The sequence below is a fragment of the Salvelinus namaycush genome, chromosome 42, assembly GCF_016432855.1.
Source record: "Salvelinus namaycush isolate Seneca chromosome 42, SaNama_1.0, whole genome shotgun sequence".
NCBI classification, from domain to species: domain Eukaryota; kingdom Metazoa; phylum Chordata; class Actinopteri; order Salmoniformes; family Salmonidae; genus Salvelinus; species Salvelinus namaycush.
Genome location: NC_052348.1, coordinates 7,234,719 through 7,250,601, shown reverse-complemented (window position 1 = coordinate 7,250,601; position 15,883 = coordinate 7,234,719). Strand labels below are relative to the sequence as shown.

The 15,883-nt window shown below is 43.0% G+C and overlaps 1 protein-coding gene across 2 annotated transcripts in view; it reads right to left on the bottom strand.

Annotated features, from left to right (window-relative positions):
* LOC120034814 (zinc finger protein 19-like) overlaps positions 1-1,823 on the bottom strand; it is a 295,463-nt gene extending 293,640 nt beyond the window's left edge. For both annotated transcript variants that reach the window (XM_038981453.1, XM_038981454.1), the window contains exons 1-2: positions 1,191-1,823; positions 685-815 (exon numbers count right to left, since the gene is read on the bottom strand). In XM_038981453.1, coding sequence (XP_038837381.1) covers positions 685-815; positions 1,191-1,482 — 423 coding nt within the window. In that variant the 5' untranslated portion in view covers positions 1,483-1,823. The remainder of the gene's footprint in view (positions 1-684; positions 816-1,190) is intronic.
* Between the last annotated feature and the right edge of the window lie 14,060 nt (positions 1,824-15,883).

The following is a 15,883-nucleotide window of genomic DNA, read 5'->3' as shown; positions in this document are numbered from 1 at the left end:
ATAACCTCCCCTTTCTTATTTAGGCACCCTTCAGAGTATACACTACTACTGTACCGGTTCCAGTCCCCTCTCATTGGATTAGTATGTGTATCTAAGTCCACAGATATATCACTAGGTATCATCTCGGTCTCTGTAGCGTATGAACATGACGGATCATTGCCAGTCTGTAACGCGTCACCTGTGTCCTGATGTGATAGAACCGTCCTCGGGCTCGGGTTACCGTAAAGTGAATACTCTGAGCGGGGAGCAGGAGGACAGCCCAGTCGCCCCAGCCCCGTTAAAGTCTCGGTCTCTGACTTGAGTACGGCGTTCGGCGTTCCACTGACCTCCGTGATGCTGCGTCTGGTCCTGGGCTGCACTGGGGCGGTGGTGGGGTCATCCGTGGCTACAGGGGGCGCTCCAGTCTGGATGTCTCTGCTATGCTGTGGGTCCACCTCTCCTTCAGACCTCTCCAGCTTGACCTCAGGACCATCAGCCTCTGCAGACTGATAAAGAGAGAGGGGGTTATTACCAGTACATGAGTAGAATTTGATAAATATGTTGTAAGGAAGTCTCACAAGCTCCCCTATGGCAGATAAATTAGGATGTACATGTAAGCAAGTGAATAGCTGAGGGGAGCCTTTCTGAAATAAACAGGCCACATCTGATTTACAAAGTAACTGTAATTTGTAATGCAACACTAACCTCTATCATGATAATGTGCTGGGTTGAGGTTCCACTCCCCTCATCAACAGTGATTGGTTGGTCATCTTTCCATGTATTGTGTCCTGCTGGCTTCACAAAGCTCCTGTGGCCTTCAGTGCGATGTCCTTCACCTGAGAGAGTGATAAAGAGGAGGTTGTTTGCTACTGTCAATGCTCAACGCTATATTGTACACTATTGACAGTTTGGACACCGTCAACAATTGGCAAGGTAACACTTCTCTCAACTTCTTGATATACTATTTATTGATCTCTGTATTATGTTCCATGCATCACATTGTTTACATTGAGTAAATAATAGGAAATGCAGTTAATCAAGAATATGGTTAGAATATGATATTGTGTCTTTGCGAAAGATATTCAAGTAATCAGGAGAATTATTGCATACTAGCCAAAAAACTGACCATGACCCAATTAACACATCTGAACACATGTGCAGATGAGAACGTGGTGACAGGCGCTGAGCTACATATTTTCTGCTAAATGTACCTCTTGCCATTCCTCTGTATCGGTCCAGGATATTGACACTACTCGTAGTAGTACTCCCTGGGACGACGCGCCCTCGCGTCATTGTCCTCTCTGCGCGCTCCCGTGCCTCCTTCAGTTCCAGTAGCTGTAGTTTCCTCCGTAATGCCCCGTTTTCTTTCTGGCTTTGAGTTATTTCCAAACGAAACACTGCATAGTCGTCGTCTACGAGTTTACAGATGTCTGCCACGGCTGCATTCGCTAGCACCTCCATGATGGAGGCTATTTGAGTGTGAAAAACCATACAGTTAGCCATTATTAGCTAACGTTAACAGCTAGCTAGCGTTACTTATCTAAAACCTATAATTTAAGTCCTGTTTCCAACGCGAATTAAACACTACCTTGGGTAAGTATGTGATGCTGTGCCGTTAAATGAGTCATATGTTGATTTCTAGGGTGTTAATACACGTCTAAATACAACAATAAAACGCAAACTTTGAAATTATTGTTCACTTCCGTTTACTACTTTTTTGTTTGGTTTTCCGGGAGACTACGTATTCAGTAGGTTTAATTCCGGTTGGCATCCAATATTAACGTTGCATTACCGCCATCAACTGGACTGGAGTATAAATGGGAGAAGGAAAAACCCTGCCAACTAACCCAGCATTCATTAAAAACCCACCCCCCCATCCCACTATGTTGACCCTATCTGATCATACACCATGCCAACAGCCTGGGAGGACAGAACAATACCATTCAACACACCATGTAACTCTTCCGTAGTAATGTATCCTAATCCCAAGCACTTCTCTGCAGCTGCCACCACAACACATATTTTCTGTGATTTACATTCCATTCCTGCGGTACAGTTGATAACCATGGCAATGAACGCTAAAAAGCCAACCTTATTGAAGCACGTTTCGTTCGTAGGCCTATCACTCTGTACTGGCAAAAGTATACCACTCAACAGTAGCCTCTTAGGATCCTTGACCCATCTTCACTACCCCAGCATAGGACACCTAACTAGATGCTTTGTTGCGTATTGCTGCCCTTCACAGGTCGGAGTGTGAATCGCACATTTTGTTCACAGAAAAGGGGAATAGGAAAAAAGAAATTGCACCTCCATCTAACCCTTCATATACACCACTATCCCCAACAAACCCACCACTCCTTCCCACTACTTTGGCCCTAACAAATACTAACCCAGGGCATTGTCCTGGGAGGATGGAACCCTTTCTCTCAAAATTCCCTGTAGTTCTTCTGCACTAAAATCTGACACCCAAAAACTTCCCTGCTGCTGCTACTAACAAAATCTATCTTCTGGGATTTCCATTCCGTCCGTGCGGTACAATTAATGACCATAGCAATAAACACCAAGAAGCCAACCTTACTAAACACAAACTATTCGAGTCACGCTGTACTGGCCTACGAGTCACATTGATCCTTCTAGGCTCCCTCACCCATAGCCCTCCATCTTCTACTTTCCTCACTGCCTCAGCATATGGCACTTTCTGCTCTGCTCTCACCCTGGCAACCTCACCCTGTCTCACTCGCACAGGACTTTTCTGATCCCCAGCAACATGGACACCCCCACAATTGACACACAGCTTTTCGCACAAAAACGACACACTATTTTGTCCCACTGTAGGGGGTTTGGAACAAAAGCTCTCACCGGATAACTTACATATCCTAATGTAACAGTATAACTTTAAACCGTCCCCTCGCCCATACCCGGGCGCGAACCAGGGACCCTCTGCACACATCAACAACTGACACCCACGAAGCGTCGTTACCCATCGCTCCACGAAAGCCGCGGCCCTTGCAGTATAAGGGGCAACACTACTTCTAGGTTTCAGAGCAAGTGACGTAACCGATTGAAATGCTACTAGCGCGTACCCGCTAACTAGCTAGCCATTTCACATCCGTTACACTCACCCCCCTTTCAACCTCCTCCTTTTCCGCAGCAACCAGTGATCCGGGTCAACAGCATCAATGTAACAGTGTAACTTTATTACGTCCCCTCGCCCCGACACGGGCGCAAACCAGGGACCCTCTGCACACATCAACAACTGACACCCACGAAGCGTCGTTACCCATCGCTCCACAAAAGCCGCGGCCCTTGCAGAGCAAGGGGCAACACTACTTCTAGGTTTCAGAGCAAGTGACGTAACTGATTGAAATGCTACTAGCGCGTACCCGCTAACTAGCTAGCCATTTCACATCCGTTACACTAACATTACTTTATCAGGTAATAACTCTCTATCAAAACTCAAAAGTACCGACAGGGTCACTTCAGTCTTGCGTTCTCCACCGGGTCTGCATCACACCCAACGGTGCGCCCCTTTACACTGAAGAGAAAGGATCTTATTGGTTGGGATCAAATCAAATGTATTTATATAGCCCTTCTTACATCAGCTGATATCTCAAAGTGCTGTACAGAAACCCAGCCTAAAACACCAAACAGCAAGCAATGCAGGTGTAGAAGCACGGTGGCTAGGAAAAACTCCCTGGAAAGGCCAAAACCTATGAAGAAACCTAGAGGGGAACCAGGCTATGAGGGGTGGCCAGTCCTCTTCTGGCTGTGCCGGGTGGAGATTATAACAGAACATGGCCAAGATGTTCAAATGTTCATAAATGACCAGCATGGTCAAATAATAATAATCACAGTAGTTGTCGAAGGTGCAACAAGTCAGCACCTCAGGAGTAAATGTCAGTTGGCTTTTCATAGCTGATCATTAAGAGTATCTCTACCGCTCCTGCTGTCTCTAGAGAGTTGAAAACAGCAGGTCTGGGACAGGTAGCACGTCCGGTGAACAGGTCAAGGTTCCATAGCCGCAGGCAGAACAGTTGAAACTGGAGCAGCAGCACGGCCAGGTGGACTGGGGACAGCAAGGAGTCATCATGCCAGGTAGTCCTGAGGCATGGTCCTCCGAGAGAGAGAATTAGAGAGAGTATACTTAAATTCACACAGGACACCGGATAAGACAGGAGAAGTACTCCAGATATAACAGACTGACCCTAGCCCCCCGACACAAACAACTGCAGCATAAATACTGGAGGCTGAGACAGAAGGGGTCAGGAGACACTGTGGCAGGGCCAAACAGACAGGATATAACCCCACCCACTTTGCCAAAGCACAGGCCCCACACCACTAGAGGGATATCTTCAACCACCAACTTACCATCCTGAGACAAGGCCGAGTATAGCCCACAAAGATCTCCGCCACGACACAACCCAAGGGGGGCACCAACCCAGACAGGAAGATCACGTCAGTGACTCAACCCACTCAAGTGACGCACCCCTCCTAGGGACGGCATGGAAGGGCACCAGTAAGCCAGTGACTCAGCCCCTGTAATAGGGTTAGAGGCAGAGAATCCCAGTGGAGAGAGGGAAACCGGCCAGGCAGAGACAGCAAGGGCGGTTCGTTGCTCCAGAGCCTTTCCGTTCACCTTCACACTCCTGGGCCAGACTACACTCAATCATATGACCTACTGAAGAGATAAGTCTTCAGTAAAGACTTAAAGGTTGAGACCGAGTCTGCGTCTTTCACATGGGTAGGCAGACCATTCCATAAAAATGGAGCTCTATAGGAGAAAGCCCTGCCTCCAGCTGTTTGCTTAGAAATTCTAGGGGCAATTAGGAGGCCTGCGTCTTGTGACCGTAGCGTACGTGTAGGTATGTACGGCAGGACCAAATCGGAAAGATAGGTAGGAGCAAGCCCATGTAATGCTTTGTAGGTTAGCAGTAAAACCTTGATCAGCCCTTGCCTTAACAGGAAGCCAGTGTAGGGAGCCTAGCACTGGAGTAATATGATCAAATTTCTTGGTTCTAGTCAGGATTCTAGCAGCCGTATTTAGCACTAACTGAAGTTTATTTAGTGCTTTATCCGGGTAGCCGGAAAGTAGAGCATTGCAGTAGTCTAACCTAGAAGTAACAAAAGCATCATAGCTCAAAGGGTGTGGTCGTTCCATTTGATTTCAATAACTTTTTGATTTGACGCCAACTTTCTATACATATTTGCACATTGTAGAAGTGGTCAAGAAAGTGACTTTTTGGGCCTGATTGCCAAAACATTTAGGAGATAGAGGTGCTTAAAGTTGATCAATTTTGCACCATTAGACATCCCCCGCCTGGGCACAGACGTCAGTTCAACGTCTAGTTTTGATTTACATTTTGGTTGATTTGTCAATTAACCTGAATTAAATGTAAAATCTTTTTTTTTTAAATGGATTTAGGTTACAAGTTGGGCGAAAAAACAGTTTGCATTTTTAGGTAATTGATGTTAAAGGATAAAAAAGTTAATAATTTGTATGACATTTTTTTTAAATAAATTACAAAATAGTTTGACAACACTGTTTGTAAGCTTTTAAATTCTAATCAAACTCAACTGTTTATCTTTCCCAGTGATGAAGACATAGATGTCTCGTAGTATGGTGGGGTATGCAAAATGGGTCAACTTTTAGCACCTTTATCTCCTAAATGTTTTGGAATTCAGGTCCAAAAAGTCGCTTTCTGACCACTTCTATCATGGGCAAATATGTATAAAAGGGTTTGGTCAAAAGTGATTAAAATCAGATGGAACGTCCCTAGAATGACTATTCCATCTACATTACCTCAGTATGGTAAATATTCAACTCTCCTTGTTCTAGCCTAGGTTTACTGTCTCTAAAAAAGTATTTACACAAGCCTGTTTCAAATGACAAGTCAACAAAGGGTAATGAGGGGTATGTGGTTAATTACCCTCTTACCTCAAGACACATGATAGTTATATGTCAGCTAAAGAATGGTTCCCAGATATCCCCTGTGTAAAACTCAAACCACACTGCTTTCTCCCCATTGTGGACACTCCTATGTCTGGTAAGGTTACTCAGGAAAGAGAAGCTCTTGTAAAATACTTTGCACTTGAAGGGCCTCTCCTTGGTGTGAACGGTCTGGTGCTTGGTCACATTGTTCCCTGCTCTGTTCATTGATACTGTGGTGTTTGTATCATAGGAACAGGAGGGTTTATCTCTATCAGCCCCAGGACCTGCTCCATCCCTGCACTGAGACTGTGAAGAGAAAGGTCTGGGCTGCAGACTGGATCCCTGACTGGATCTCTGTCTCTCTGATAACCACCAGGACTGTTGTTTAGTCCACCTGTCCACTGGTTGTGTTCTTTGTGGTTTGATCCCTGTTCCGACTCGGAAAGGAAGAGCAACGGCTCCTGATCTGGGGCCAGGGTTTGTGACCAGCCGCTGCAGAGGTCCAGTCTCTCCCGCCAGCAACACCAGACATCAGCTGGTCCTCATGGACTGCAGACTGTAAACACAAATTGTACAGAAGAACATAAAGAGTTATATAAGAAACTCTTTGCTGTACACAGAAAAACATGACAATAATTATTCAATGTTAACCACAGTCAAGCCCATCTCTAACAATGTGATTCAAGTACCCAACAATATGGAGCCATTGGAGTTTATGATAAAAAATAATAATACAAATGTGTTGATTCAAGAATTAAGTATGTTTAGGTTCGACTGAGATAAGGGAAACTCAGTCCCTGCAATGATACAAAAATAACCAAGTCAGTCAACAGTCAATTTTGTATTTGTCATACAAATGGTCATACTCACATAACGTGAAATACAGTACTTTTATTGCACAAAACAGTATATATGTGACAAGTAGAATAACTTCTCACTATGGTAACACTTTACTTTTTCTGTAAATCTGGTACCCTCACTTTCATGAAATACATTTTTGAATACTTTGGAAAAGGTTAAACCTTACATTACACACCCTACCTACATGTACAAATTACCTCGACCAACCTGTACTCCCGCACATTGACTCGGTACCGGTACCCCCTGTATATAGCTTAGTTATTGTTATGTAATCTTATTGTGTTACTTTTCATTTTATTTTTTACTTTAGTTTTTGAGCAAATATTTTCTTAACTCTATTTCTTGAACTGCATTGTTGGTTAAGTAAGCATTTCACGGTAAGGCTGTTGTATTCGGGGGATGTGACAAATAAAAATGTATTTGATATTTACTACTTCATGTCAAGAAAACATGAATTAAGGTACTATCATTATTTCATTATAAAACACCAGTATCAACCTAAAGAGACAGCTGTCACTCTTCATCAGTGAAGCATTTTTACAGACACCATCACACCAACCATCACCTTATCATCTACTCTGCCTCATCATACTCATTCTTCCCTCAGTTCATCTGATCCAGTTCCCTACTACACCAAAAACCAACAGAATTTTCTACAAACAAACTAACTAGTACTACATTACTATACATGGGCCGTGTGCATTTTCTGCTGGTGTATCCTGAGCTAGCTCCTCTGAAAACCTCTTCCCGCAGTGAGTACAAGCTAACAGCCGCTCTCCTGTGTGGACCTTCAGGTGCATCTTCAGCTGGTGTTGGTGGGAGAACCTCATCTCACACTGGGGGCAGCTGTAGGATTTATCCCCTTTGGTGCCTCTCCTGGTTAAAGGAGTTGGAGAAATTGACCTGGCACACTTGGTAGCCGAACGTGTGTATCTTCTGGTGAATCTCCAACTGTTTGGGGAAACTAAAGGCTTAACTAACTAAAGAACGAACACGGGTACCATGATTCCATCTGTACTACTGTCAGTTGTCAATGGGCTTGTGTAGCCATTTGGTGTTGAGGCACTGGCATTGTCTGAGGTCTGGTTTAAAACTTCTTGAGAATACAGGGGGTGCTATTTTCCCATTAGCATAATTTGCTCAACAGATTAAACTGCCTCTTATTCAATTATTGCTCTTACTACATGCATATAAATAATACCATTGGAAAGAAAACAATCTCTAGTTTCTAAAACCGTTTCAATTTTGTCTCTGAGTGATACAGAAGTCATTTCACAGCACTTTCCATGACCAAGAACATAAAATCAAGATGTGTTATGCTGGCTTCAAAGCTCTGCCTATATATGGTCGTGCCCCCTATGACCCGAAACACACCTCATTCGCCTTCCTCTGGGTGTCAAGAAGACGTCAGAGGAGAAATTCTTTGTTTATCTGGTACTGACGTGAAATAAGACCTATTTCTTTGGCGTGACCGACAACTTCCGGTTTGCTGATTCGCACGAGTTGGAGCTGCGATTGTGTACTGTTTTGCTGGCGTTATGGATGAAAACTATCTCCGTGTCGAATTTTGTTTGATACATGTGACCATATCATCGTAATGTATGTTTTTTCAATATAGTTTAATCAGATTATTTGAATTTTTTTGGGAGTTTTGCGGTGTTCCGTTGTCACAATTTATTTACATTTGAGAGATCTGTGCCACTCGACCGGTACCTGTGCTAAATGGAGTGGGAAAGGAAGATTTCTGAACGGAACCAACGACTCATCTTGACAAAGGACACTTTGATCAACATTCTGATGAAAGATCAGCCATAGTAAGACCCAATTTACGATGTTATATCATATCTGTTGTGCATGTGAACTGACCGTGGGCGCCTAGCCGAATCTGCCTTGTATAGCTATGCTAATTTAGCGCTACATTTTGTTTTCGTTATAAAACATTTAATAAATCTGAAATATTGTTTGGATTCACCAGATGTTGGGCTTTCAATATCTGTACGCTGTGTATTTTTCTGAAATGTTTTAAGATGAGTAATTCGTTATATGACGTTGGTCTCTGTAATTGTTCTGGCTGGGTCAGCACTATTTCAGATTGCAGCTGCAATGTAGAACTGTGATTTATACCTGAAAAATGCACATTTTTCCCCAAAAAAACTATGCTATACCATAAATATGTTATCAGACTGTCATATTATGAAGTTGTTTCTTGGTTAGTGGCTATATATATTTTTATCTAGTCGAATTAGTGATAGCTACTGACGCAGGAAAAAGCTGTTGGGAGTAAAAAAATCGTGTCCTTTGCTAACGTGGTTAGCTAATAGATTTACATATTGTGTCTTCCCTGTAAAACATTTTAAAAATCTGAAATGGTGGCTTTATTCACAAGATCTGTATCTTTCATTAGGTGGCTTGGACTTGTGATTTAATGATATTTAGATGCTACTATTTAATTGTGACGCTATGCTAGCGATGCTAATCAGTGTGGGGGGGGTGGGGGGTGATCCCGGATCCGGGGTTGAGGCTCGTTAGAGGTTAACATTAGGAGAGTGTGAGGAGGATGAAGGCCAGGGAGAGTCTGTGTTGTCACAGGGTCCATGTTCCAGTTGATAGATCCTATAGAAGGCAGGCTGAAGGCAGCACCTGTTAGGGGGTTAACCTGAGGCGCCATCAGTCTCTCTGAATCACAACTATAGGAGCAGGACGGAGCATCGCTAGCTGAGTCTGTGTCTGTTCTCTCCTGCCGCATACGGACACACCTCAAATCTACACCTCACCCAGTGTGTTGTCAGTTTGGTTGTTGTTTTGTGTTCGACTGTCTGTTTCTGGTTGTGGTTAAAGGTGTTGTTCCTCACTCCAGAGTTGAGGACACTGTCCCATCCACTGACCTCCACTATGTCACCTCTGGTCCTGACCTGGTCAGAGATGTTGTCTCCTGGGTCCTTGGCTGCACCAGTCTGGGAATCCAAGATGGCTTCCCAGTCTCCTCTGTTAGCTTCCAGCCAACCACCTGCAGGAAGAGGTTAGAAAATAGACTTTACAAACATGGCAGAGAACTCTACATATGGAGTTTTTTTTGTCAATTACCTGGTCAAGTTCATACATTATAATGTGTGTTTTTGTATGTAAACATAAGCAGTATTGATAAAAAATGTTGAATGAAGAAAATTACGGAAAAAATCAATAGCCAGGAGTATCACTATTCCCATTGAAGATCTATTACTGTATGTAGGTTATATGTATTTCTTCCTTACCTTGCTCCCCCATCTTTAGTCCACTCAGCAGATCAATGCTCTCTGGTTCGTCTTCTATTGTCTCCTCTTTGACCAGCAGCAGATCAGGCTTCCCATCCTCCATGTCTACTGACTGTAAGAGATACAGAGTGAGAGGATGTTGGATCAAGACATCTGATATGAGCACCCTGCTATGGAACATCTTCTGATTGGGCAATGAGGGATTGCTATGAATACTATACAAACATGCTAGTTGATTTGATTAGTTGACACTCTTTAATACTTTGATGATTCAAAGGCATGGTTCCACACCTCTCCTCCTCTGAGAGACTTTGTGGATACGGGCCCTGACCTAATATCATTCAGACAATAGTTCACAGTGGACTCACCTCAGTGAGACTGTGTGTGGTCCTGTGCTGCTCAGCTGGTTCCTCTGTGGGTTCAGGAGGAGGTGTAGTCTGGTTGTCCTCCATGACCATGGTCTCCTCAGGGTTCCCCAGACCCTCCTCACACCCCTCTATTAGCTGCACCTCTGGACCCTCCTCCTCCTGGAAGAGACAGGTGATACAGATTACACCGACATACACTCCATCACGTACGTACAGATGCACAGATAATAAACACACTTTCAACATGGAGTGTTTGTTTACCCATCCCCACTACATGAGTCCTGTACTGTAGTTACAGAATGACTTCCTTGTTATTAAACTCATCATGGTGGAAATAAATATGTTGTGGGTAAAAAAAATAAGTCAGCTGTAATAAGTTTTTTTTTAAACTGCTGAACAAGTCACATAAGTTGCACGGACTCTGTGTGTAATAATAGTGTTCAACATGATTTGAATGACTACCTCATCTCAGTACCCTACAGGTTTTCCAATGCCTCGCAAAGAAGGGGACCTATTGGTAGATGGGTAAAAAAAAGAAAGAAAAAAAAGACATTGAATATCCTTTTGAACTTTGGATGGTGTATAAATACACCAAGTCACTACAAAGATACAGGCGTCCTTGTGATAGGAGAATACTGAGGATGGATGAACAACATTGTAGTTACTCCACAGTACTAACCTAATTGACAGTGAAAAGAAGGAAGCCTGTAAAGAATAAAACATTTTTCCTAAACATGCATCCTGTTTGCAACAAGGCACTAAAGTAATACTGCAAAAAATGTGTCAAAGCAATTTGCTTTTTGTCCTGAATACAGTGTTATGTTTGGGGCAAATCCAATTCAACACATTACTGAGTACCACTCTCTATATTTTCAAGCATAGTGGTGGCTGCATCATGTTATGGGTATCCTTGTCATCACTAAGGACTGGGGAGTTTTTCAGGATACAAAATAAACTAAGCTAAGCACAGGCAGGTGCCTGCTTTCCACCAGATACTGGGAGATTAATTCACCTTTCAACAGGACAACAACCTAAAGCATATTGGCAAATATACACTGGAGTTCCTTACCAAAAAGACAGTGAATGTTCCTGAGTTACAGTTGACTCAAATCTACTTTAAAATCTATGACAAGACCTGAAAATGCTTGTCTAGCAATGATCAACAACCAATTTGACAGAGCTTCAAAAAATTTGAAAATAATACAAGGGCAAATGTTGCACAGTCCAGGTGTGGAAAACTCTTAGAAACTTACCCATAAACACTCAAAGCTGTAATAGCTGCGAAAGGTGCTTGCTTCTACAAAGTATTGGCTCAGGGGTGTGAATACTTATGTAAATTAGATATGTCTGTATTTAATTTTGAATACATTTGCTAACATTTCAGAAAACATGTTTTCACTTTGTCATTATGGAGTATTGTGTGTAGATGGGTGGGGGAAAAAAATCATATTTAATCCATTTTGAATTCAGGCTGTAACACAAAATGTGGAATAAGTCAAGGGGTATGAATACTTTCTTAAGGCACTGTATAAGGATAGGGCTAAATTGAAATGTTTCTTACAGAAGAAATATGAAATGCATAAGCATGGTAGCAATTGAAACGGAACAGTTTTGAGATCATGATAACTGTTGCGTCCAAAGTAGAGGACACAACAGTTCACCTGACACAATACTGAATCGCAACATTACACTGTTAATATGATGTGCATTTTACATTTACTATACTTTTCACCGCATTTGTTAATAACAAAATCAGAAAATACTCTTGATACATTCAGTAAGATGACAAGAATATTCCTGGAAAATGTGGGGTAGGTGCAACATAAGACAAAAAAATGACAAGGGTTTGAGTGAGGACTAACTGGTGACTCCAAGTGGCAACACACCTCTCAAAACCGTGCACAGTTCCTACATAATTTCAATGCACTTTTATGACTCAAAGAAGAGTCTTCAACTACAAGGTGCTTTTTTGTTGCTCTCCTAGCTGTGCCGTTGAGGAACTGCAGCAAGCGCACTTGTAGTCGTTTTGTTTGGAACACAACCCTGCAGCCTCGCCATCACACAAATGCTGTCATCGCAATCCAAAACCGGACCATTTTAAAATGGCAATCTGGGTCAGGTGCAGTTCTATAGCCAACATGAGTTATAAAGTTATAAAATACGATATTACAGTGTTAGGCTGGCTTTCACAAGACAATTCAGATGGTAATTTTGGTGTGCATAGAAAGTCATGAGTGCATTCAGGTGCGTGTTCTGTGGCTAATAGCTATATTCTGTTCAGAACAGGTTATGACGCCATGTCATCTTGTAACTGTACATCAAACATAGTGATCAGAAACGTTTACGCTGTACACTGAGTGTACAAAACCTTAGGAACACCTTCCTACTATTGAGTTGCACCCCCCTTTTGCCCTCAGAACAGCCTCAATTCGTCAGGAGGGCATGGACTCTACAAGGTGTCGAAAGCGTTCCACAGGGATGCTGGCCCATATTGATTCCAATGCTTCCCACAGCTGTGTCAAGTTGGCTGGATCTCCTTTGGGTGGTGGACCATTGATACACAAGGGAAACTGTTGAGAGTGAAAAGCCAAGCAGCGGTGCAGTTCTTGACACACTCAAACTGGTGCACCTGGCACCTACCATACACCAATCAAAGGCACTTAAATATTTTGTCTTGCCTATTCACCTTCTGAATTACACAATCCATGTCTCAAGGCTTAAAAATCCTTCTTTAAAATGTCTCCTCCCCTTCATCTACACTGATTGAAGTGGATTTAACAAGTGACATCAATAAGGGATCATAGCTTTCACCTGGTCAGTCCGTCATGGAAAGAGTTTCCTAATGTTTTGTACACTCAGTGTACAGTCATGGCCAAAAGTTTGGAGAATGACAAATATTAATTTCCAAAGTTTGCCACTTCAGTGTCTTTAGATATTTTTGTCAGATGTTACTATGGAATTCTGAAGTATTATTACAAGCATTTCATACGTGTCAAAGGCTTTTATTGACAATTACATGAAGTTGATGCAAAGAGTCAATATTTGCAGTGTTGACCATTCTTTTTCAAGACCTCTGCAATCTGCCCTGGCATGCTGTCAATTAACTTCTGGGCCACATCCTGACTGATGGCAGCCCTTTCTTGCATAATTAATGCTTGGAGTTTGTCAGAATTTGTGGGTTTTTGTTTGTCCACCCGCCTCTTGAGGATTGACCACAAGTTCTCAATGGGATTAAGGTCTGGGGAGTTTCCTGGCCATGGACCCAAAATATCGATGTTTTGTTCTCCGAGCCACTTAGTTATCACTTTTGCCTTATGGCAAGGTGCTCCATCATGCTGGAAAAGGCATTGTTCGTCACCAAACTGTTCCTGGATGGTTGGGAGAAGTTGCTCTCGGAGGATGTGTTGGTATCATTCTTTATTCATGGCTGTGTTCTTAGGCAAAATTGTGACTGAGCCCACTCCCTTGGCTGAGAAGCAACCCCACACATGAATGGTCTCAGGATGCTTTACTGTTGACATGACACAGGACTGATGGTAGCGCTCACCTTGTCTTCTCCGGACAAGCTTTTTTATAGATGCCCCAAACAATCGTAAAGGGGATTCATCAGAGAAAATGACTTTACCCCAGTCCTCAGCAGTCCAATCCCTGTACCTTTTGCAGAATATCAGTCTGTCCCTGATGTTTTTCCTGGAGAGAGGTGGCTTCTTTACTGCCCTTCTTGACACCAGGCCATCCTCCAAAAGTCTTCGCCTCACTGTGCGTGCAGATTCACTCACACCTGCCTGCTGCCATTCCTGAGCAAGCTCTGTACTGGTGGTGCCCCGATCCCACAGCTGAATCAACTTTAGGAGACGGTCCTGGCGCTTGCTGGACTTTCTTGGGCGCCCTGAAGGCTTCTTCACAACAATTGAACCGCTCTCCTTGAAGTTCTTGATGATCCGATAAATAGTTGATTTAGGTGCAATCTTACTGGCATCAATATCCTTGCCTATGAAGCCCTTTTTTTGCAAAGCAATGATGACGGCACGTGTATCCTTGCAGATAACCATGGTTGACAGAGGAAGAACAATGATTCCAAGCACCACCCTCCTTTTGAGGCTTCCAGTCTGTTATTCAAACTCATCAGCATGACAGAGTGATCTCCAGCCTTGTCCTCGTCAACACTCACACCTGTGTTAACGAGAGAATCACTGACATGATGTCAGCTGGTCCTTTTGTGGCAGGGCTGAAATGCAGTGGAAATGTTTTTGGGGGATTCAGTTCATTTGCATGGCAAAGAGAGACTTAGCAATTAATTGCAATTCATCTGATCACTCTTCATAACATTCTGGAGTATATGCAAATTGCCATCATACAAACTGAGACCGCAGACTTTGTGAACATTTATATTTGTCATTGTCAAAACTTTTGGCCACGACAGTATATGACATGAGTTTTATGATATGTAAATGTGAAATGCACAATTGGACTCATGAGTATTTGGCTTGTATGACATCAAAGTGGTATTTATTATAATCCTTAACATCGCATCTTTCTAAATACACTGAGTCCTCTTAAGTTCAGTACAGCTGTCAGTCAAAACCCAAACTGAGCCTGAGCACTGACGTCATTTATAGCATATTACTGTACAGCCACTGCATTACAATTTAGGTGCTTATCAGTGCCCGAATCTGCCACTTTCAACCCGTATATAGGTATGAGTCTAAAGGGTTACACATAAACAAGTGTTAAATACACCATATGAAAACCACACATACATGTCTCAACAATAAATACACATACATTTTCTCATTAGGAGTGTCTTGGGGGCCTCCCGAGTGGCGCAGCAGTGTAAGTCTCTGCATCGCAGTGCTAGCTGCGTTACTACAAATCCTGGTTCGATTCCGGGCTGTGTCGCAGCCGGCCACGACCGGGAGACCCATGAGGCGATGCACAATTGGCCCAGCGTCGTCCAGGTTAGGGGGGGGTATCGCCGGCCGGGAAGTCCTTGTCCCATCACGCTCTGGTGACTCCTGTGGCGGGCCAGGCGCAGTGCACGCTGACACGGTCGCCAGGTGTACAGTGTTTCCTCCGACACATTGGTGCGGCTTGGCGGGGTTGTGTTTCGTAAGATGCACGGCTCTCGACCTTCGCCTCACCCGAGTCCGTGCGGGAGTTTCAGAGATGAGACAAAACTGTAACTACCAATTGGATATGACGAAATTGGTTTTAAAAAAAGGGGGTAAAAAAATATATTAAAAAATAACAAATAAAAAGTGTCTTGGGAAACAATTTAAGTAGTTGAATGGAAGTAATAAAACATGTAGCCTAAACAGTACAAACACAATATGTAACAGACTTTTTAGGCTTATATATGCCTTATATATCACACAATGTCTGGATGCAATATTCTACCCAGGAATATTCAACACTGAAATCTGTTACTCTTGTTATTCCAAATGCATCTGTGGATCTTTTCTGATGGCAACAATGAAAATTCACCTTTGTCTTTA